Source organism: Bemisia tabaci, chromosome 5 (genome assembly GCF_918797505.1).
Source record: "Bemisia tabaci chromosome 5, PGI_BMITA_v3".
NCBI lineage: Eukaryota > Metazoa > Arthropoda > Insecta > Hemiptera > Aleyrodidae > Bemisia > Bemisia tabaci.
In genome coordinates this window covers 2,929,883-2,954,645 of record NC_092797.1, presented here as the reverse complement: position 1 = coordinate 2,954,645, position 24,763 = coordinate 2,929,883, and the positions used below count along the sequence as shown (strand labels likewise).

The window sequence follows — 24,763 nt, the reverse complement described above, 5'->3', positions numbered from 1 at the left end:
ATTTTTAATGCTCAACGACACAGAAAATAAATATCGCGTTACAGGGCGCAATTGTACCCCCGCGCGCGGCATTGTGCTCGCGGGGTGGGTCGCGGCGGCGCGATGAATAATGGGGAGGATCCGCCGATCGGGACCGATCGCGGAACTTTTTCGAGAACTTTGAGCTTTTAAGCGAGCTTGTTACCGCCGCCGCGGAGAGCTTTTGTCTTCGAGGACGAGTCATTGTTCCATGCACTCAGGTTCCCGGTTAAAAATGAACCGTCCTAATAAGCTCTAACTTTTATCCCCGTGATTTCGCGGTGGAGAAATTTTCTCCTTTTATCCGACTCGAGTTTTTTTCGGGTGACAGGACTGGAGGCTAATATACAAGTTTGGACTCTCCATTTTATAAGAAGAATCGATGGATTACGTTGCCGTAGTATAAAAAAGAGCAACTTGTCAAAAATTTTGCCGGTGCAAAAGCTATAACTTATTATTTTCAATGTTGTATAGAGCTGGATTCCCAGAAAAGAGGCTAAATTTTGAATATTTTCTACGTAATTTACTTCCAATATTACCGAAAACAATAATATTAACAGTGCATGAAAGCCAGGAAAGTAAGGAGCTATTGGCCTTTCCATTTTTAAAAAAGGGCCTCCTCGTTTTTCAAACCTCTTTTTTTCAAAAATGTTCAAATCGATGAATTTATATCTGTTCTCCATCTAATATTTAACCTAAGATCTAAGTGTGGTAAGATCTTTTCCACACGCTAAGTTGTTGAGAAGCACTCTGAAGGAAATACAAATCATCGAGGGTCCAAGTCCAGATATTGACTACCAGCCCTTTTTGAAGGCGCTCATTCAAAGTCGGTGAAACCGCTACGTTCAAGCTTACGTTCATCCACGAGCGCGATAACACTCATATGCGCCTCGTGGTTCACCGGTACTATATAGTAGAGTATAATCACGCTAGTTTTTAAGAGCTTAGTCAAAAAAAGATTTACAAAAGTGGCAATAAAATCAGGGGAAACATTTCAGGTCCTCAAGTTTTTATTTTGGTTAGAAGATGGAAAATACTTACATTCATGTTTCCCTGATTTTTTTTGCCATCATTGTATATTTTTTGGCTTATAGCTCTCTAAGTCTAACATGTTTATATCAATTTGCCAAGTACACTCTTGGTGTGTAGGATTAGTATAGTCGTTAAATTTCTAGTCGCAAAATGTAGTCAAATTGACTTGGATATTAAAGAATCGTGCGCCTAATATCTTTGAAGATCGAGTTAATGACTGCACAAAATCAATACACACCCCATGAAAAGTGTAACAAAACGATAGGTTCACAGCTTATAATAGCTTTATCTAGATGCAATCCTCAACTGTACACCACATCCTCGGAAACTACAAGTTTCTACCATTTGATTAACGTTGATAAATGTGGAGGATATAGGAAACCACAAACTTTATCGATATTTCCCTCATTGAGCACTTTGGCAGCCGAGGTGGGACCTAATTTATGACGTGACTTTTGTTCTCCAAACTCTCACAAAGGTTCCGTGTCTATATTTTGTAGCAGTGATGCCAAAAGACCACTGAATGTCTTGATTCTAATGAGACCAAGGTCGAAGCGATTATGAAATGCATTTACGTGGTGGGTGACGTAACCATTTGCCCTCTTTGACAAGCAAATATTGGCCCTGAGGCTGTTGATTTGTCTTATGCATGTTTGCTGTTTGCATCAATTGGTCGCCATCAGACGGAAAAGGTCTATCTTGTAATTTTAAAAGCAATGCGTAGTCTACCTTGGTGTTTAAGTGGATGCGCTCGCTTTCAAAGCTGTCCTTGTTGATCAATCTCCGTTTCGAGGTTGAGTCCAATTATATGAAGTTTGGCTGTAATAAAAGCATCGAAAACGATAATATGCAACTACAATGACTACAGCTTTAAGTAAGGAGCAATGATGATCCTTAGCCTCTGGCACGTAAAATTGGCACATCTATAATCCACACACCAAGTCTTTTCCCCACCGTTGGCATAGAAGCTATAGCTAAGAGGCTGGTAAAGTATGACTTCATTTGATACTTTGAATCAGTTCAAGCAGAGTGTGGATGTAGTATTCTGATCTCTAGACGCTCAGTTGCATGAAAGCACGGCGAAATGGAATGCAGTTGAGAAATACTATTTATCCGTTTTGAAGGCGCTCATTCGAGGTTAGTGTCATCGCTATTTTCAAGCTTATATTTTCCGACGAGCGACAACTCTAATGTGCGCTTCGTGATTCAATTGGATTGAGCAAATCTTGAGAACGACAGACAAAAAACAAACTTTGCTGAAACACCGGTTTTGTCCTTAATTTCTCGCGATGAGGATCCCGAAAAATAGCCCAGAAACACGTTCAACGGTCTATTTCGGAAGAATCTCTGTCATATACCCACGATGGAAGCTACATAACATGTAAGACTAAGCGCAAACATTTATAGTTCCATATAAATTGAATCCAGCAAGAATCTTAAAAAACCTTCAAAGGGTAAGCTTGAAAATAGTGATGACACTGACTGTGAATAAGCGCCTTCAAAATGGATAAGTAGTCAATTTCTCGACTTAGACGCTTGATGATTTGTATCACATCAATCGTGCTCTTTTACCACGTTCTTGCTCAACTTGAGCGTTTGAGAAGTAGAACTCTCCAGAACTGATTCCGATTGTATGAACTAAAGTAAATTCCCTTCCAATTTTATTTTGTTTTGTTAATAACTTAATAGAGGGTTTTAAAAATTGATTTTATCGGAAATGGACGGCCAAAATGTGCCTGCATGCTATTTCTACTCACTTTCTGCCATCGCATATAGCATACCTAATTTGTTCGTTTACCAACAAAAAATGTGGGGGAAAAACAGAAGAAATTGTAGGTGTATGTGTGTGTGATGGATGTGTTAGTGTTCTCAGATTCTTTTACTTTTTGATGTATCGCTGTTTGTTTATTTTCTACGAAGAGCCACTTAGGACAATTTTTTGGGTAAAAATATTGCAAAAAGGAACTGAGCACCCTAATTTCATTTGAATCAGTTGTTTTAAAAAGAGAACAGGTCCATTCTTTGATGAGTCTTAGTTAGCATGTCCTTTTATGCAAGCCAAGGCTCATGCAAAAATGGACTTGTCTCCTTTCTGAAAACAATTGATTCATTTATGGAAACAAGTTTTTGAGCTAAAAAGCGAGTATTTAGGGGATCAATACGCCATTTTTAAATTTATACAAGCCAGAAAATCGGTTTCTCTTTGGATACCGCTGTGCATCAGGTCTCATCCAAGGTTTTCGTTTATTAGGTCACTTCGTCGATTTCCGGGTCTTTCTTTTAATAATTTTTGTCGCAGCGGACGTTCGGTTCATTTGACCAAACGGTTCCTCACTTCCTGCATCCCAGATTCGACAACGCGGAGTAGAAACGTTCTCAGGATTCGACCGCGCCTCAAAATGACTTATGGGCCGGCGCTTGAATGAAGTTGAACGTAGCGACATTAATCGTGGAAACTTCTCCTCGGAGATACCACCGTTGAACGACTGAATCGGCGTGGTTGATTTCACGCACCACACTACGAGGAATCGGTATTTATCTCGTAGAATATTTGACAACGTCGCTGACTGAAACTACTCTTGCGGTTTGGTCGGGAATTTTCACCTGTTGGTTTGGTTTTCCACCTCTGCACCTCGCGAGTTTCTTCCCGGCGTTTTACCTCCTACCGTTGATCGTCCTTGCCTCATTACACGCATTCTACCGTGCGGAGGAAAAACGTCGTATAAACCTTCAAACGTTGCCAAAATACCACCAAAATATGAATTTTTGGTCAAATTTATTTTCAGTATTCCATATTCATCCAAATTTGCAGTATTTCTCTTCGAATATTTCCAGAGGATTCAATTTGTGTTCATACCTAAATTACCTGAAAATATTCATAACTCTCCTCCAAAAAAGCTTTTCAGACAGGATTTGACGATTCTCGAACGTTTATTTGAAATTTCCTATGATAAGATTTTCTTTGATAAAATTTCCTATGATAAAATATGAATTTCTAGTTAAATCCATGAGTATTTTGTTTCGAATTTTTCCGAGAATTTAAATCGCGTTCATACCTAAATTACATGGAGATATTCATAGCTCCCCTCCAAAATAAACATTTTATCGAAGGAAATTTGACAATTCTCAAACGTCCGTATGACGTTTTCCCTCAGCACGGTAGCATTGCCCGCAGAAATTGCAAGTAGTTTAATTTAAGTTTTGGCGGAAAATTCTCTTAATGCACCTAGGGAAAGTTGCTGTCAATAGTAATATACTCTCAATGGATTTACAAACCGGACGTACCTAAACTGAGTCTTTTCATGGAATGACCACAGGACGAAGTCCGAATTTAAGCATTCTGAAATAAGTTCACTCTTCGAAGCTTTTACATTACAAATTAATTTTGTTTATATAAGTTTCGAACCTACTTTGCAGTTTATCAAAATCATAGCTGCAGTTGCACAATGCAGTTTATCATCTTCTCTTATGTTAATTTTTTTTTTACGAATTAGGTCTCCATTGTCCCCTTTGCTTCAAACCAGTGAGAATTGTCACTGCTTTATGATGCTGCGTATAGATCACCTAAAACGTTTCTCTGCCACATTCATGCCTTCTCAGGGGAAAATCTATTCAAAGACGACTATGAGCATGGCTCTGATGAGTCAATCAAGAGGGTCTCAATTGGAATTGAACTGAATTTTGCAATTTGGAACGACAATATCTGACTTATTTTAGAAACGACGTATGCGCGTGAATTTATCTTCAGTCGCGGCTAATGATGGGACGTTTAGACTCAAACGCGTCCCTTCATTTTTACTAATATTTACGCAAGTGAGTGTGCCAGTGTTTATCAAAATTTTTGTGGTTTTAACAATTGAGAACTTGTGATGTGTAGCCTCCTAACGGTGTTTCAAAATGAGTATTTTTATAGACTAGCGAAAATTTGTAGTTTCTACTTGCAAAATGTAGACCAATGTCAGTACTAACCTACATAAATGGCTGACACCGACCGGTAACTACCCGCCGTCGAATAAAAGCAAAATGACGGATGCCGATTAATTTTCGCGGAGCGGTTCGACGCGATATGACAGACTCGTGGAGATGGATGGGATGCCATCTTCCGGTCAAGGAGGTCATAAATATCCGAGTGCAGTGGACAGTACTGCAGATGAGCGTTGCATCTGTCACGCTTTCGCGCGGCGCGAAACGTTGCGCCTTAATCATTCGGACTGCGTTTCGATGTCACTGAACACTGAGCAGCATCCTATGCCAATACCCCACCCACCCCACCAACCCCCAATCCACCCCCGACCATCCGGTGTCAGGCGCGTCCGTCCAAGTAGAGGAGATCGTCTGTTGAATAAGTCGGGCTATATTGGATGGAACAAAACTGTCCGATGTATCAGCACATCGATGATCTTGAAATTCTTGAGATGATAACTGCTGCTCGATTTTTGAACGGATATCGAATGACCTTGATCGATAAGAAGCATTGCTAAGATAGGGATGTATCGATCAGGATCATTCGATAACGATTCAACAATCGACCCGCTGGGGGGAGGGGGGGGGGGCTATTTCGTCGTTTCCCTCACAAAAGAACGTAACTACATTTCAATGTTGGCGAATTTCTCCCCGCTTATTTTATTATCACCAGAAGAATCTTGGTTATTTCTAACTGAAAATTCCACCGATTTTTCCTTTGATCTCATGCAAGAATCGGAGATATGTTGAGGTAGAATTTGCACAAGTACATTTATGTGAAAAATTGAATTGTATGAGTCAATTTTGCAATTTTGAAATGGATTTACGTTCCCCTGGTAAACATTGGCAGTAGAATTTGTGTTCCAAAATACCATAGACCTAAAGCCGGCTGTAAGATTTCCAATAGCTTCTGTAGCCGGCTGTACAATTTCTTATAGCCTTTTATAGCCGATGGCGATTAAGCAACAGCCAGACGATAAAGTTAATGCTAAACGTTACTAAATACGGATACTAGGACTTAGGTAGTTTTTGGACCACCGCTCTCTTTTGGTGCCGTAGTATCTTGATAGTTTTTGCGAGGAAAGCTCCGTACTTTTGAAGGATGCCTCCCATTCTTAATATGCTGGAGCGCCTTCAATGTTTTATGATGGTGTGCAATATCTCTGGTGTGAAATAGTTGCTTCAGACGCCGTGGCACGCTGCGGCGCAGCGGGCGGGCAGAGAGCGCGAAGCGCGCATTGGCGCCTACAAACCTAACAGGGATACTTCACGCGTTGCGCAATGCGTGAAGTATCCCTGTTAGGTTTGTAGGCGCCAGTGCGTCGCCGCTCCGCTTTGTGTTAGGCTCTAATATTTAATCTCGCGGAGTCAGCGTTTTTCAACTCATGATTTTGAAATGTTTGCACATTCTGTATGGATTATTCTCATTTTAATTGATGAGAAAAAGTATGTTTTAAAGGAAAATATAACGTGTGTTATTAAGGTAGTTCCACATCAAACTTAATGATGTCCAAAGCACACGAATTTCTACATAATTTCTTATAGCCTTTTATAGCCCAATGGCGATAACGTGTAAAGTCCGGCGATAGGAACTATAGCCCGACTGTATAATTTTTTATAGCTTCGTATAGCCGGGCTATATGATTTGCTCCGCTTTCTACAGCCAGCTATATGATTTTCAATAGCCTTCTTTAGTCGGCTATAAGAACTCCCATGGTATTTTGAAACGCAGCTCCTTTCGCCAATTCTTACCAGGGTCCTTCGTCCGGGAAACTACGATTTCCTACGGCCTACCCACTGAGGACCGCTTTGCAGACTTTCGTGAGTTTAATTTGTAGAGCTGCTAATTATATATAAAAATAGCCCTAATGATTCAACTAAAAGCACAAGAAAATGAGTAACCAAGGCTGATAAACAAACAAACAACCGAAGACCTTTCAGGGAGGTTTCAATCCCCTCCTCGACCAGGAAACACAAAATATTTAAAATTATAAATATCAAGACCCTTAGACCTCTATTTATGATAACGAAAAGCAGAGCGTTTATCCTTTGGTTATCCATTTTCTCGTGTTTTGTGGAACTTTATGGGCTAATTAAGGACTCGTCTAGCAGACCTATACTGTCAAAATTCATCATTCTTTTTGAGAAAGGAAATGCCCCATTAGAATTTCATTATTTTCAAAGTTGATCCATAAACATCTTTCAAAAATAAATCTTTTTGAATGAGATGCTCAAAGTTAAGCTGTTAAGTTTTTTGCTGGGCACTGCCCCCTCCCCAGTGCTCAGACCTGCAAGTAGATCGTAAGTTTTGTATAAAGAGGGTGAGTGGGGGTTGTGGGGGGAGAATAAATCTCGCCGAAAGCTTTCATCCAGCATCCAGCGCCGTGAGCCCATTTCACGTGGCAAACGAACACGGAAACTATAACCGACAGGAAACCGGATTTCTTTGTTTCAGTTTTCACTCTCTTTTGTTTTCACTTGACGTGACCGGACTGAACTCTTCCGTCAGCCAAGCGCCCAGATTTAGCAGAATTCCCAGAGTTTAAATTTGTTGTATACAGGGTGATTCCAGATTGAGGTGACTCCATCCTCAAAAAACCTGATGGTGCATCTCAAAAAATGGCTGTAGATTTCTTTTTTGCATTTCAAAACTGTATAGGCTGTAGAATTTGCATTTCATTGACCATCAAAAATTCGATTTATAAGCGTCGTCGTTGATCAACTGATTTTATTTTGATCTCAAATAGGAAATTCATTATTAGGTTATTTGAAGGGCAGTGTATTACTTCGTAGTTAATGACCTAGGCTACCTGAAGGTTCGATATTTAATATTTCAAACCCTCCCAAAAATGACTCTGCTACCTTTTTGAGGCCCAAACAGGGCCTAACTTTTTGAACTTAACTTAATTTTATGTAATTTGACTTATGAACGCCGCCACAAGGTTAAACAAATATTTATTTTTTCAAACTTCAGATGAGAGACTTCGAGGACAAGGCGCATGAGTGCAGTTTTTGCAATTTCGAGCAATTTGTGTTCTGAATTTTGAAATTACATGGATCCTCATGGCGGAAAGACAGTTCAAACTGATACTTTCTGATGCTTATAAATATTGGCATTTGGAATCGAATTGTTCACAGAGTATGCATTAAGACTAGTTTTATTCGAAAGCTTTAATATATTAATTTTTTCAGAAACTGCACTTATGCGTCTTGTCCTCTAAGCCCCTCAGACGAGTTTATTCTCTGAGATGAACGATTTTGGACAAAAAATGTTTGACATTCAAGAGGTCTTGTTATGAAAGAGGCCTTAAAGAATCGACACTTGAAACATTATTCCTTTACAACTAAATCACCCTATATCTTGGTATTATCCTCGGATTGACAAACTCTCGGCAACTTGGGAGTCGCGAGTCACCTGAGACGATTTCGAAGCGGGTAAAGTTCAGTAGTTCAAACAGTGTTTACCGCACCAAACCTACAAGCGGGGCCTTCGTCCGCGGAAGGCGGGGGGGGGGGGGCTGACGGACGAGCAATTGCATTCAATTAGATGTAATTGATCGGGCTGAGGAGCCCGGCACAGTTAGTGCAAACGGCGAGCTGTCACTTTTACGAATGATGGTTTTCCTCCGCGGGAATCGAAGGTCAAGTTTGGCTTTCCTGCCCTCCCGCTTTTTTTTAAGACAACGATGGTCGTGTTAGAATAATGAGGGGATTGGAGGGCAAGGCGAATAAATGCAGTTTTTGGAAACAATTGAGATATTAATGACTTCAAGCGAAACTAGTCTTGATGCAAACTCCGTTAAAAGTTCGCTCCCAAATTTCAGTTTTTAAGCATTAGAAAGTCTGTTTGAACTTTCTTTTCACCATAAAGGTCCATGTAATTTCGAAACTTCAAACACGTATTCCTCGAAATAGCAAAAACTACATTCATGCGCTTTGTCCTTCAAGTCTCTCAATTGATCTTGAAAGATCTTTGAAGATTTTGGAAGTCTGGCCCCCTGAAGGAGGGATATCATCGATAAGGGTCGTTTTTGGGCCCACCCTGAATTATCAACTCCACCATTTTTGCTCAATGAAGATCTATATTGTAAGGAATGCATTGTACATAGGTCGTTCCCGGTCTATTTTTTAATCTTTTACTGACTTGAACACTGGTTTGTAGGCTGTTTTTGGCGAAAAAGAGTTCCGTGGATTTGCGGTCGAATGCCGAAAAATCCTCATTTTGTGCCAAAACCGGCGTATGGACCCATGTTTAGGCCAGTGATAGACCCGAAAAGAGAATTAAGAGCACCAAATTATGATTCATTCCCTAATAATATATACTTGCAGTGAGCAATTGAAAACATCTTACAGTTGAGATAATTCAGCTAGAGTGGGCCCCAAAACAGCCCTCAGCGACACCCCTTCTTTTCATGTTTTGTCACAGTTCGTTCCTCTGTTCAATTGGTCTGATTTTCACGGTTTTTGCGGTTATCTGTAGGAGATAGCCCCTAGGATGAGCCCGCTCTATTTTGGGCGCGAAGCTTCCTCCGGGATTGGGCCACGTAGCGGCAACCTAAGCTAATTTACATGAAAAGGAACCCTCAAAAGAGCTATTAAACTCAGTTTGATTTCTATACAACCCTATCGTCAGAGGAAGGCGACGAGATTGAGCCCGCGCTATGTTAGGGCGCGAAGCTGTCTCCTCAGGATTGCGGCCGCGCAGTTAGCAAATCCTTACCTAAATTTGAATTACAAAGAACCCTCTTTAAGAGCCATTAAAACTCTGTTTGATTTTCTAAGAGACCATATTTCTATTAATGTTTTAGTTTAAAACATATTTTCCTCTTTTGGTTTCAGGCGACACGAGCGTGAAGATAAAATCCCTGCTGGTGCCGGAGGTGGTGGAGCTGGGCTCCCGGTCGTCGGTGGTGCTGGACTGCGACTACAGCCTGGACGACCCCTCCGGGAAGCCGGCCGGGCTGGTGGTGAAGTGGTTCTTCAACCGGCACCCCTCGCCGGTCTACCAGTGGATCCAGAACAAGCGCCCGCAGGACCTGGGCGTCCTCAAGGGGCGCCTCAACCTGGACTACCGCGCCTCCAGCGACGCCACCAAGATGTACCGCGCCCTCGAGATCGTCAACGTCACCACCGAGCTCTCCGGCGAGTACCAGTGTCAGGTCTCCACCTTCTACAACGAGGACCGCCAGGCCAAGAAAATGGTCATTCTAGGTAAGTTGCCTCTCTCCACACAAACGACATGGACCGATACGGTCATGAAGAGATATGGAGAGCAATACTGCCGTGCTAAGGAAAAACGCCGTATGAACCTTCAGGCGTTGCCAAATTTCCTTTGATTAAATACACATTTTCGAGGAAACTTATGAATATTTTTCTTCCAGGTTTTAAGATCATTTTGTTCGCGATTTCACCTAAAGTTTCTGAAGATTTCAAGGAAAAATATTCATAAATCTCCTTCAAAATACACATTTTATTGAAGGAAATTTGGCAACTCTCGAATGTTCGTACGGCGTTTTTCCTTAGCACTGCAGAATAATCGTTTACTTCTTCTTGAATGCAATCGGTTCAGATAGGCATCTAAACTAACTTCACGGCAATGCGTATGGTATCACATAAGACTGAAGGCACTCCAAGCTGAGATCGTGCTTTTGAGCTCCTAACTCAATGAAACCATCATCATAGCTATGAAAATAACTACGATTTAAGGAGACTTCACGCAAGATGCTGATTGCACACGAGACTTATATTTGGATCGCGTTTAGCAGAGAGGAATCAGGCCACATCAGATATTGCCGAATTTAATTGGACAATTTGATTTTTTACATAAAAATAGTTGTGGGAATTTGTGCAAATTTCAATGAATTTTCTACTTAGTACAAAGCAAACTCCTCAAAAGTTTCAAAGGAATCCGCACAAACGTTCTTCTGTAAAAAATTAAATTGCCCAATTAAATTTGGCAATAGCCAATGTGGCTTGGTTCCGTTCTGCTAAACGCGATCCAAATATAAGGCTCGTGGGCAATCAGTATCTTGCGTGAAGTCTCCTTAAATTGCAGTCATTTTCAAAGTATGACGGAGGTTTCATTGAGTGAGGACCTCAAAAATACGCTCTCAGCCTGGAGCGCCTTCAGTCTCGTGCGATACTATACGCATTGCCTTGAAGTTAGTTTAGATGCCTATCTGAGCCGATTGCATTCAAGAAGAAATAAAGGAGTATTGCTTTCCATCGGGTATGATCCATTTATTGACTACATGGATACTTCCTAAGGCTGTGTTCATAGTTGTCCATAAAAAAGCTCCTTTCTTTTGAAAGACCGATATGTTTTACAATGTGAGGAAGGGAGGTTTAAGGAGATCCGCAGCAGTTTAAGGAAATCAGTATTGTGGATAAAGCGGTTTTAAGGAATCTTAAGTAAAAATCAACAGTATTACTTTGGAAATAGACCTTTGCCAGAGGCTGACATAATTTGCCACTAAAATAAAAGAGAGAAAAAAAAGTACAAAAAAATGTATGAACTTGACAAACTTTACGGTAGATTTGTACTTCCCTTAAAATTGTCAACACTCAATAAATGCGTCTTTTCTTATTTTTAATTTTTGTAGAGGCAAATCATTTTAATATCTTATACTTGGGTTACAAAAGTTATACTGTTTTCTTTTATTCAAGACTCGTTAAAATTTATCTGTTCATAATTCATGTTATGGATCTCCTTGAATTGTAACAAATAAACGCTGCTAATGTTCAATATAGAGGAGCACTGAGAAAAATCGGGTTTACTGTCAGAGGAAAAACGAATTTCATCGATGGTCTCAGGTTGCGCTGAGGAAAGTACTTGTCATAACTGGAAAAGTGGTTGATTACGCCGTGTAAATTTTTATTTTTGAAGACGATAGTTTCCTTTTCTTCATAAATTGAGTTGTGGTAATGAACAGTAATAATTCATCATGAAAATGCGACTCTGTTTGATACATTTAAAATTTAACTTGGCGAGTTTGCGCGCTACTTTCTTGAAGCAAGGAATAATTTTCCCCTGGGCCTTGAATCAGCAGAGTGAGTGAAAGTTCCTATCGGATCACCACGTATTCCAAAAAATTTCCTACAATTTCTCGTCGAAACAGCTGCAGATCTCTTTTTTTTTAAACCACCATTCCTTTTAATTCACAAGAAATGTCCACCCTGGTAAAAATTGGCAGTAGAATCTGTGTTCCAAAATACCATGGACCTACAGCCGGCTGTAAGATTTCAAATAGCTTCTATAGCCGTCAACACAATTTCTAATAGCCTTTTATAGCCGATGGTGACTAAGTAAGAGCCTGGCGATAAAGTGAATGCCAAACGTTACTAATTACGGATGCTAGGACTTAGTAAGTTTTTGGAATACCGCTCTCTTTTTGGGCCGTAGTATCTTGATTTATTTTGCGAGGAAAGCTCTGTACAATTGAAGGATGCCTGCCATTCCTAACATGTTGGAGCGCCTGCAATTTCGTATGATACTGTGCAATACCTCTGGTGTGAAATAGTTGCTTCAAGCGCCGTGGTACGCTGCGGCGCGGCGCGGCGGCGGGCGGGCAGCCAGCGCGGAACGCGCATTGGCGCCTACAAACCTAACAGGGATACTTCCCGCATTGCGCATTGCGTGAAGTATCCCTGTTAGGTTTGTAGGCGCCAGTTCGTCGCCGCTCCGGTTTATGTTAGGCTCTAATATTTAATCTGGCGGAGTCAGCGTTAGGTATTTAACTCATGATTTTGAAATGTTTGCACATCCTGTATGGATTATTCTCATTTTGATTGATGAAAAAAAATATGTATTAAAGGAAAATATAATGTGCGTTTTGTAAATATTAAGGTGATCCCGTACAAACTTAAGGATTTACAAAGCATACGAATTTCTATACAATTTTGTATAGCATTTTATAGCCAATGGCGAAAAAGCAACAGCCAGGCGATAAAGTGTACAGCCCGGGGATAGGAACTACAGCCCGGCTGTATAATTTTTTATCGCTTCGTGTAGCCCGGCCGTATGATTTTTTCCACTTTCTACAGCCAGCTATATGATTTCCTATCGCCTTTTTCAGTCGGCTGTAAGAACTCCTATGGTATTTTGAAACGCAGCTCTTATCGCCAATTTTTACCAGGGCAGTCACTTTAAAGATATCTCGGGTTCATTCAACTAAAATTTGTATAAGGTTTTTACAAGTGCATTCTTTTCAGAGCTGAACTACTAAGTACCTATACTTATTCTTTTGATAATAATGAGTCAGATTTTTCTCCATGAGAACCAGAAATATGGATAAATTCATAAGAGAACTTATCTCCATCTCCATCAAGGAGCTGGTATTTATACGTCATTTGTAAAACAATCCAAATGGATAACCATGGCCGAAATAAATTAAAATAACAAATTATCTCTTTAGTTTCAAAAAGGATTGTGCTGAAGCAAAAATTACCACGGAACATTGTTTAGTGATTTTTTCATCTTTGTCTTGTCTGAAAGTAAAGAGAACATTTCTCCTCTATCATTTTGTGGTCTCATCATCTTGAAATAACTGACAATGGAATTAGCATCAGTTTCGAGACAATGTACAGTCCTATTTCTTGTATGTTTTACCCTCTCATAACTAATGTATTAATAGTAAATTCAGATCAGTGAAAATAATGTTTTTTAAAAAATAGGTAATCGTTATTACTGAGCAGTGCATAACTATTTCTCATGCGGGAGATAGAAGCCCCTCTCGTTGGCCTACTCTGCCGTGCTTAGAAAAACACCGTATGAACCTCCAGGCGTTGCCAAATTTCTTTCGATAAACCACAAATTTCCTGGAAAACTTATGAATATTTTTCTTCCACTTTTTCAGATAATTTTGTTCGCAATGTCACCTAAACCTCTTGAAACTTTCGAAGCAAAATTTTCATAACTTTCGTACAAAATGAACCTTTCATCTAAGGAAATTTGGCAACTCTCAAATTCTCATACGGCTTCTTCCTTAGCACGGCAGTACTGCATAGGAAAGTATTTTCTTTTGTTTCGACCGGCATTGCATTCAGTAACTCCCCTTCCTTGTTCCGAATTGTGAATCGCGAATAGAATGCACATTCTGGAGACCTGCATATGAGGTAGGCGAGAAATTCTCACGCGAATCCAAAAAGTATACCCTTACTGTTTCGCTTGTATATATTTTCATTCTTGGTAAATGAGTAGTTGCAACGTGATTTACCATATTTTACCGTTCCTACACGGAACGTTATCGCACGTGAGTCTTTTTCAAAATTTTCCGTTCAGTAATCGTTATCTCCTACACAAAAGAAAGTAACTGAATTTCAACGTTGTAAAATTTTCTTTCAACAATTGTGTTTTTGCGAGGATACTGTCGGTGCATATTTATCTAAAATTTCACTTGTACGTATACAGAATTTTCCTTTAAGCCTATGTGCACGGAGAAAAAACTTCGTGCATGGGACTCAAAGTTGAGGTCATATGGATCTCTGACGTTTTCGGATCACCATCCAGTAACTGATATCCAACTACGAAGGTCGGTTCAGACACTGAAGTATTTCGGTACGTACCGATACTTCAGATGTGTGACCCGAACCTTCTTATGTACCTAAGTACCTCAATGTCTGACCAACTCAGCAGCGACTCAAGTTTTCGGTGCGTGATCCGAAAACTTTAGAGATCCATATGACCTCAACTTCGGGTCCCATGCAGCAGTTTTTTTCTCCGTGTGTGCAGGTCACCCTCAGCGTGACACGTTATACTTACGATTTTACATCATAGAGCATGATTAGTCTCTGAACGATGAAGATGAGCCCGAACTTAGTTCCGGACTGTACAGCCACTTGCAAGTCCCCTTTTTTACCTTTCAGCCCACTCTTTTTACTTCCGCGTCGAACCAACCCGCGTATTTCCTTTGGCAACGGTGCGGGGACCCCGGAAAAGTAGACGGAAATTGAGAGGGAGGAACGGGAATTTGGCCTCAATTTTCGGAGCATTTCACGATGCTAATCTACTTGAGCGTTACACATGACGAGCCTCGGCCGGAGTGGGCGCGTCTTAAATTCGCCCGGCAAAAACCGAGTGGGGATTTACTTTATGATGCCAAGGAACGTGATTCCATTTGGTCACCGCGCCTTACACTTGTCCTCAAACCTAGTCTTTTGTGCTGTCTTTAGTATTCTGAGGAAAAACGACGTATAGACATTCGAGAGTTGCAAAAATCCCCGGATAAAACATGGATTTTGGAGGAAAGTTAAACATATTTTTCTCCGAACATTTTAGATATTTTAGAGTACATTTTAGACAAAATTTTCTGACGAATTTGAAAAAAAATATTCACAATTTTTGCGGTGTATTCGTTTTTATTAAAGGAAACATGGCAACGCCTGAAGGCACAAACGGCGTTTTTCGGTAGCACGACAGTTAGTAATTTGAGGCTTCCCTATACTCGTACGCTATTTGCACAGGATCGCAAAAACTTAGCACCTTAGCGGTTGTAGTCTCCGGAATGTAATACCAAATCTTGTCTTTTCAAATTTGTGCATATTTAAAATGGTGAGCCCTGGTTAGCACGCGTTCCTGTACGAGTTGCGACTTATTTTGGATGACTTGATGCTCTTTTGCGTCGACATAGTTTCTCGATTTCACTGAAACTCTTCTCCAGAATAGCAAATACCTTTTTCGTAAGAGCATAATTTACTACATCGTCCCCAACGACGTCATCAGCTGATGCCCAAAATGACCACCAATCCAAACCGGCCGTAATTTTCTTTGAGTGCGAGGTTTCTAAAATATGTTGTCTCTGAATCCCACATCTAGAACTAACGTCAAAGCCACCGCATCCGGGAAAACAGTTCTTGCATCTTACTGTGAGCCCTGATCAGGATGCAGTCTGATGCGTTCCGCGGCTCATCCCAGGATTGACATACTGCTCTTTTGCGGTGAGGCCCGGCACTTACGGCATCGATTTTCCCGCGGATTCCACTCGAAGGAAATAAAGAACTTTAACGCGACCGGGCCGCCAGGCCGCGCCGGGCACTTGAGTCAGCAAGTTTTCAAGCCCGAACGGGCAATTACTTTTCGATGATGGAGAAATGAAAAAGAGGCCTTTCGATTTCGAGCCGGGCCCATTTTTCCCGTTCACGCGCCGAGACCGTCGTCCTCTCGAGGATCCCTGAGCCAGAACCGCGTAAGTCCCGCTGGGGATTGTGGGAGGATCCGCGGTTTCTGCTTACGGCGGGATTAATATCGCGTCGTGTTTGAATTGGGCTGGACGTCGCTGATTGAAGCACAATGCACTCGCCGGCCTAGATTCGTTTGAGCATCGCTGCGTCCGGATGCCAAATCGGAAATAATTTCGTGGTCAATCCATTAGCGGATCAAGCACATTGGCAACGTTGTTTTTTCTCCATTTAAACCTATGGAAATGTATCGATTCCTGGATGGGTCAGATGCTCCTACGAGAATCGATTATTTGGCATAGGTTTAAATGGAGGGAATCTGGTGTTGCTAAATTGCTGGATCCGTCTCTGGATCAGTCGGGACCAGAGACAAAAAGCTTTGACCCCTCAATTACTATCTCTACAATGTATTCGGGCAAAGCAGAGGTTGAGTTCGAGGTCAACGCTTTTTTTCGACCGACTATGATTGATGATCAACTTGCTGGATATAAAATTCGCCGAACGATGTCGGGATGGACACTTAGCTACGCAAGTTTTTGCAAATTAGGTGAAGGTCTCGAAACACGACCATTCTCCCGAACTGATTGCCACCCAAGGGTCGAGAGTTCTAGAGCATCTGTAAAGCGAGAGTATGGATAACTCGATATATGGAGGGCCCTAAAGGGCTGCCAACCCTTCAACTTACAAAATTTCGCTGTCAGTCTTCAGGTTCCAATATCAAAACAGGATAGCCAAGAATGTTCATAAATGAGCATTCACCCGCAAAAATGAGTAAATGTATGCAAAAACTGAATCAAATGCGTGCTTCATAATTTGATCGTGCATCGAGACATTTCGATTTTTAACTTTTAACTTTTTAAATGTTGTCCTGGGAATGTATGTCCTGGGAGGATAGGGGGCAATGGCGATTGGGCGTCGCAGAGCGCGAGGCGGCGCTATAAAAGCGACTTTATGTATGTGTAACTTTTTAAATGTACACTGAAAAAAAAAGGATCGGTAGAATTTACCATTCCTTCACGCTGTATTTCACATAGCGTGAAAAAATGGTAAATTCTACCAATGTTCAAGTCGATTCTGCCAGAGGAATGGTTACCCATACCAGTTTACTTTCCTTCTGGCAGAGCTGACTCTAAATTGACGTTGTGTGAAATACAACGTGAAGGAACGGTAAATTTTACCAATTTTTTTTTTCAGCGCAGCCCAGCTAACAGCGCAGGGTCTCTAAAATATGCTCCCTGATTATGAAGGGTCAAAAGCAAAACACTGCGTATGCACTAGCAACTAAATCACTAAAAAAATGTCAGTAAGATTTTTTGATGAAATTTAAACCATGCATTAGACCTACCACTGAATTTACACTATTTTTTCGTTGACATGCGGCCCTCATTCCACCCAATCAACGCATCAGCTCAAGCGAGCCCTCGAGATAATATGTTCCACGTCGATCGAAATTCACCAAACAAGAAACACTCATCCTCCGCAGACGTATCACACAAGATACGGGGTTCTAGCCTCACTACTTGAAATTAGTTTATCGATCCCACCCGATAATCCAGCGCATCCTCATCAGGGTAAATTGCGTGGAATTACGCCCTCATCAAACTCACCACCTCGCCGAGTAGCCAACGGTCAACGATTCGGGGGTCACCGGCACCGGGACGAGGAATCAGCGCTGTAAATTAAATTAACCGCCGTGTCAAATCTATCATTTTTTGTTTACTGTTACGCCGGAGGCCGGAGCGGGAAATGGCCGGCTATTTGCATTGTTGGAGCGAGTCATGCACAAACGATGATTTACCGGTGAGCATCGAGAGTCGAGCGTATGAGGTAAATAACAGTCCCGCAGCGTGAATAATCGATTATCGATACATCCCCATTTGAAGCTATGGTAAAGAATCGACCATAAAAGTTTCGTCGCGAACATCCTATTTTTCGATCCTTTCCATGGGTTTTAATGGCGGATCAATCGATATATCGCAAAGCACGCCGCGTCACTGGTAAATAAACTTGATCAACGGTAGTTTTGGGCCCTTCGCAGTCCTTAATTTGCTACATCGCAGCTAGCGAGTTGCTAATACGCGACGCTGAGGTGAACGTAATAGAGCGGGTGAACCGTTTCACATTTTTCCTCTCGTTTTTTGTTAGAAAATATCCTTAAGTATTTGTAACACGTTCAATAATTATGATGTATTGAATAGACTTTACGGCAAGATCACATTATCCGAAGAAAAATCTGGTTTGGAGGTAAAAAAATTAGCAGAGTCATAAATATTTTTCATGTGAGTCGTGAATATTTTCCTTTGAAATATTCAGACGTTGTAGATCAAAACGTTAGATCACAAACAAATTTCTCTGAAAATCGAGAGAAAAATCGACGTTTCAATGTCACCAATTTTTCCCTCACATGTCGATGATGAAACTCCAAGCTACGGATCTCGTGCTTTGCGACGTTGCAGACTTCCTGTTATACTTTATTTTTTACGTCAATTCTTTAAAAAATCTTTGGTTTTTCTCCTCTGCGCGAAGAAAATTCTATGAAAACTTCAAGAAATAATGTTGATTTGCTCTTTTTCGAATAAATAAAAATGGAGCAGAGATTCTGAAACATCTCAAACGAGATACGTCAGATACGTGGTTTGGCAATTTCACCGGCGATATTGCGCATTTTTACCGGAAGAATCTTGAGCAATTTTCATTGGAAATTTCACTGGTTTTTCCTCCGATTTCATAAAAAAAAATCTAGTAAATTGTATGGACCAAAATTGCGCAGGTAAATTTTTGTATAAAATTGAATGGTTCTAGTCAATTTTACAGCCTCGGAATGTAATGACCGTTTCTTCGACGAAATGTGGAGCAATTTCCCCGAAAACTCTTGATTTCTTTGAGGAACCTTGGCCAAATCTGAAGGCTCAACCGGCGTTTTTCCTTAGCACGGCGCACAGAGAGAAAATTCAACACGAAATTTTGGTTAATATGGGAAACAGAACACAAAATAACTCAACCCTTTGGTCGACCCTCAGGTCTCCCGGTCCCTCCATTGCTTTTGGCGCTAAATTCACCGCAAAATGTATCAAAATCAACAAAAATGTGGGTTGGTTTGTGTTTCACTCCCTATATTAACCGAAAGAAGCACAAGAACACAAATATTTTTCTGATTGCACACTCCTCAGCACAAGATAATTGGAGAAGATAGAAACCTTTAAATCCGGGGGCTGAGCCCCAAAATCACACTTTCCAAAATCCACCATTGTCCCGGCGCGGCGCGGCGGTTCGGCGTCAAAAATACAATCAGACGTTGAGCGCGCTGAGCTGACGGTGGAAAATCAAGTTATCTCGGACGGACTAATAACCCAATTAGTCCATCAGCGTCAACGGTGAAGTGTCCGATGCCATCATCGATCAACAATGCTCATCGGGCACCGATGCGAGTCGGCCATTCTTCCTGCTGCCCGATTCCGAAACCGAGTCAAGGCGTAATTGATTAGGCTCTTTTTCGTCTATTGACAACGAAATTGCGCCGCTGTGGATCTCTGCCCGCCGGCCACGAGTTTCCGCGGATGTGACTTCATCCGAACGGTGTCCGCTGGTCAACGTTCCAAGAGGACGTCAATGCCGTGTACTGACGTCATGGTGCACAATGGAGTTTCGCGTCCAGTTTTTGCGATGATGGATGAAACCTGCAAACAAGATCATGAAATTTTCTCGTAAGAATTTACTTGTAGTTTGTATCGTTAAGATATGGACTGCATTTTGCAATTTGGAACTATAAAGTCTGCCCCGGGTTAAAAACAACGTATGTGCCATTAGTTTCCCTATGCACATAAGTGTTTTTTCAGATGAGCCAGAATTTATAGTGCCAAATTGCAAAATGCAGGCCATATCATACTTTGCGCTGATAACGGTGGCTCGGGACTTACATTCTTTTCCCACTAAAGTACAGTAAAAGCTCGCTAAGTTGAATTATAGTTAAGAAGAAATGCCGCTCAAGTCGAATTTTTTTTCGGTCTCTAGACACGTCCACGTGTTAAGTGGAGAATTGGTTAAGACGAATTTCCGCTTAAGTTGAATTTTTTTATCGGTCCCTACACATTTCGACTTAGCGAGCTTTAACTGTAGGCACTCAAATTCTCAAAAATGACGTTTAAGAGGCGATTTTAGTAAACTCGCTTGAGAACTGCTAGAAGCCGATGAGATACTCAAACTGCAGCAAGCAACTATTCGTGCTTTTAAGTCGCTAACATTGCCTACCAGCTTTTTGAAGGCAAACTGGTGAGAATGAGCGCAGAACATTTTGAGTGATTCATTAAGGCTCCACTGGACGGAAACTGAAACTGATGACTCAAACTGCTGCAACAAACTATAACTGCTCCTAAGCCACGATGCGCTCAAACTAAATACGCGCATACGCCCTTCTGCAAATTATCTGTTTAATTCATCCAGAGCAACGCTTTAAAAAACAGATTTTGATGTATGGCTGTACATAGACACCAGGGATACCGGGCACACATTTTTCAAGTATGGTTTCTTAGACTCTAGGCACCCCAAAACGCATAGAAATGATGAAATTTCAACTTTCCCCCCTTTTTTTTAAAATATTTTGGGATGACAATACCTCCTCTGTCCACAATGGGGGCTTGGAGTCCTTTCGCCCAAACCCTCTTTCTCAAAAAGACCCAAAGTCAGTTTCCCCCAAAAGTCAAAGGACGCCAAGCCAGTTTCCCCATTGCTCTTCGTCCAAATTTTTGAGAAAATTCTATCAAAAGAATTTTCACCCAGCATTTTCACCGAATGAGACTAGAACGTCCTCCAGCGAAAGCTCAAAAACCTCGCAGCTCATCCCGGGAGCTCCCGGTTGTCAGTCATCCGTCGACGACCGTTCACGGCTCCTCCTTCGCGGCGACACCTCGGCAACCCGGGCCCCGGGGGTGGAGGGGGGTTATCGGGGGGCCGGCTGGCGGTTATTATCAGCTCCTTGGCCCTTTGTTGGGAGGCAGCGGAGCGCGTGCCGTGACTGTTCCGCTGGGCGGCCAAGCGACGCGACGCGGGACGCGGCCCCACGCTCACCGGCGACCGACTCGGCCGACATGTGTTATCTTCCACGTGAAGAACTCAAGACGCACCAGCACAACCGGGCCCCGGAGGATACGTCGTCACCCCCTCCCCCGCCCTCCAACCTCGCTCCGAGGGGGGCTTCCTGCCCGTACTGGGCCGACCAAGTCCTTATTAGCACTTCATATTTCTCCACGTGGAGTAGTTATGCTAAAAAGTCGCGGAAAATTGAACCACATTTTGCAATAAGGAACCCCAATTTCTTGCTCATTTTAGAAGCAACACTCATGCCATTGGTTTCCCTTTGCAGAAATGTGCTTTTATGGAAGATCCAGAGATAGTGGTTCGTCCTGCCCGTACTGGGCTGACGAAGCCCTTATTAGCACTTCATATTTCTCCACGTGGAGTAGTATGCTGGAAAGTCGCGGAAAATTGAACCACATTTTGCAATAAGGAACAACAATTTCTGGCTCATTTTAGAAAAAAACACCCATGCCATGTGGAGGGGGAGATCAGACGGTGTATTCTGCCCGATGATTTGTGGGAGGATCGATTCCGATGGCGATTTGGAGTCGCAGAGCGCTCTAGTGCGCTGAGTTAGCGGCTTGATATGTATCAACACCCATGCCATTGGTTGTGTTGTACCCATGCCATTGGTTTCCCTATGCAGGAATTTGCTTTTATGGAAGAGCCAAAGATGGTGGTTCTTTATTGTAAAATGTAATCCAATTCGTCGTTCCCTCACGAAAGAACGTAGCTACATCTCAAGGTTGCCAAATGTCCTCTCACAAATAGCAGTTTTACCAGGAGAATATTGGATTTTTCTATAACTAAAAATTTCACTGATTTCTCCTCTGATATTATGCATGAAAGAAAAAGTTTAGACAAAAAAGGTACGGGCTGATTTCCTTAAAATATTGAATCGTTTGTGTCAATTTTGCAACTTTGGGATGAAGTTGTGTGGCTCTGTCCGGAAAACGAAGAATTGCGGTGGAAAAATGGTCTGCCATGCAATCGAAATTAACAGTGCACGGTAAGAGGAAGTAACCAAAACATGCGGTTTACATTTTTTATTTTTTTAGGGGGGGGGGGGCGGGTTACATTGACCGAATCCTTAGCTTGAAAATTTGCTATTTTGTTAAAAATCAGACGGAAACCGCGAGGATCAAAGTTGCATCAAAGTGGTGGTAGTCCAATGCGCTAGCCACTCGCAATTCATCAACCTCGGAGTGATGTCCTCTGAAGAGTACATTAGTTTAACGAAGTTAGATGGTGCATTCCTCTGAAAAGTAGCACATTTCCTCGTGAGAAAAAAGATTGAGGAGAATAGGAGGAGGCTGGGAATAAGAATAGAAGAAGAAGAATAATGAGAAGGCAAATCTCTCGAAATGAAAATGTTTCAAATAAAACTAAGAGGAATAAAAGTTTCTGCAAGCAAGGAAGATGTAGAACCGAAATCAACGCTGAAAAACGAACATAAATAAGATAACGCCCGGCTTTTCGCCGACAGCAACCCGCACAGCTTCTGCAGACAGAACCATGCAAACGTCGGGCGCGAAATTAAAAACATAAAAACCGACGAAAAGTCGGAAAAACAAACACCCGCGCGCGTCTTCGCGGAGTTTCCCGGATTCCCCGAGAAAACCCGTCGGGAAAAGCGCGAAAGGCTGCGATGTGCAACAGATCCGATGCGCTCGCCCCGCATGCGAACGAAACCGGAGCGGGGGAGGGGGAAACTATGCGTCGTCGGCGAAATGTTGAGAAACCCCGGTAGGAGGGGGTGCGGGGGGGGGATGTGCAATTACTCGTTACAGTCGGGCGCACATAGCCATGTGGATATCCGGTGAGAGATGTGCAGTTTGATTACTAGAAATTACGGGCCCCCGCCCCCCTCTCTCCCCCCCCCCCACCAGGACTCGCGAACGGCGGAGCGGAATGGGCACACAAATTAATTTGTATATCAACTGAATAATCCCTTGTTGCCGAGTGGAGCAAAGTGCGGTCTTGGAAATCCTGAATTCCGGGGTGAGATTCGGCAACGGTGCTTCCACCCGCGACGCACGGAATTATGCTCGCGGAGCGTGAGGGGGACGCGCGCTCTCGTGTTTGCTGGACTTGGGGAAACGGCCGCCGCGAGGTAAGAGTAAGATCGAGGATGTGGAAAAAATCCGGGGGGCTCTGGGGACGAAACTCCGCCCGCTTTCCCGCGCTCCGCAGCTCAGGAATATTCAGTTGCGTTTTTCAGGTCCTCTAGGGCTCTCTGTGTACGATTCTGCTCTGCCGTGCTAAGGATAAACGCCGTATCAACGTTCGGTCGTTGCCAAATTCTAACCTGAAAGGCATTTATTTTATGAGAAAAGTTGTGTATATTTTTTCTAAAATTTTCCAGGTACACCATACATAATTAGACATATTTCTGTCAAACAGACCTATGTGGAGGTAAGAAATATGGGATGTGTCGTCGAAGCTGCATAAGAAACAATGTAAAAGTGGACGTGATTCCTTTTGAAGAATTGGCAAAGCGGGATTTTACATTCTACAAAACAGACCTATGTGCTAATTGAATGCGGGATTCATGAGCCGCGGGCATGGCAAGAGAGCGTTGTGGACAGGGCTCATGAGTTAAAGCGCCCCGACGACGATCTCCCCCTCGCTAGAGTGCGCACTATCATTGCCGCTGACGTCACTGGCGCTTTATTATTCCCATTCGCTCTCACGGCCAGAGAACTAACGAGCACACCCCATATTTCTCACCTCCACATAGGTCTATTTGGTAGAAATACGTCCAATAATTGTGAATAAAATTCCCTGATAGACCTATTAAACCCAAAAAAAGACATAAAATGATCAAATTATGATGCATTTTTTAAAATGCAGATCTCCAATGAGCTAATGATCGTATAGAGTTGAGGAAATTTAGCTAGGTTGGGCCCAAAACCGACCCTTATTGACACCTCTCCATTCCAGACATACTAGATTAAATTGCGCATAACAATTTCTGAAAATTTGAAGAGAAATATTCAGAAATTTCCCAGAGAATTCCTCGAAAACTAAAATAATCAGCGTACAAGGCTAACACGCCTTCGGATTAAAATTTACTATCTTGAACCTCAGTAGTCCTATACTTTCCCTTCCCCCTGTCGAAATTGACTCGAGGTTCCTTAAACCCCTCTTTTCCATGATTAGATGTTAAGAATCTCCCTGAACCTCCTTAAATCAAATTGTGAACAAAATCCGCCTCCTATACACAGGGCCGGATTAAGGGGGGGGGGGCACATGGGCCGCGGCCCATGGCGGCAAATTTAGGAGGCGGCAATTTTTTTTTAAATGTAGGTATAAAAAAAATCGGATTTAGAAAAAAATTACAAACAAAATCTCTCATTTCCTGAGAGTATAGTAATTTCTAATTTTGTCGTATTTCGGTGATACAAGAGACAGCACCTTTAATTAATCGAGTTAAGAGAGAGATCAAACACGAAATTTGGCCGGGAACGGCGCGACTGAGAGAGAAATGATGACGAGGACT

General features: G+C 42.1%; 1 protein-coding gene across 2 annotated transcripts in view; it reads left to right on the top strand.

Moving 5' to 3' along the window:
* The window catches only part of LOC109037368 (uncharacterized), a 212,774-nt gene that overhangs the window by 162,248 nt on the left and 25,763 nt on the right, over positions 1-24,763 (top strand). For both annotated transcript variants that reach the window (XM_019051981.2, XM_019051990.2), the window contains exon 2: positions 9,853-10,224. In XM_019051981.2, coding sequence (XP_018907526.2) covers positions 9,853-10,224 — 372 coding nt within the window. The remainder of the gene's footprint in view (positions 1-9,852; positions 10,225-24,763) is intronic.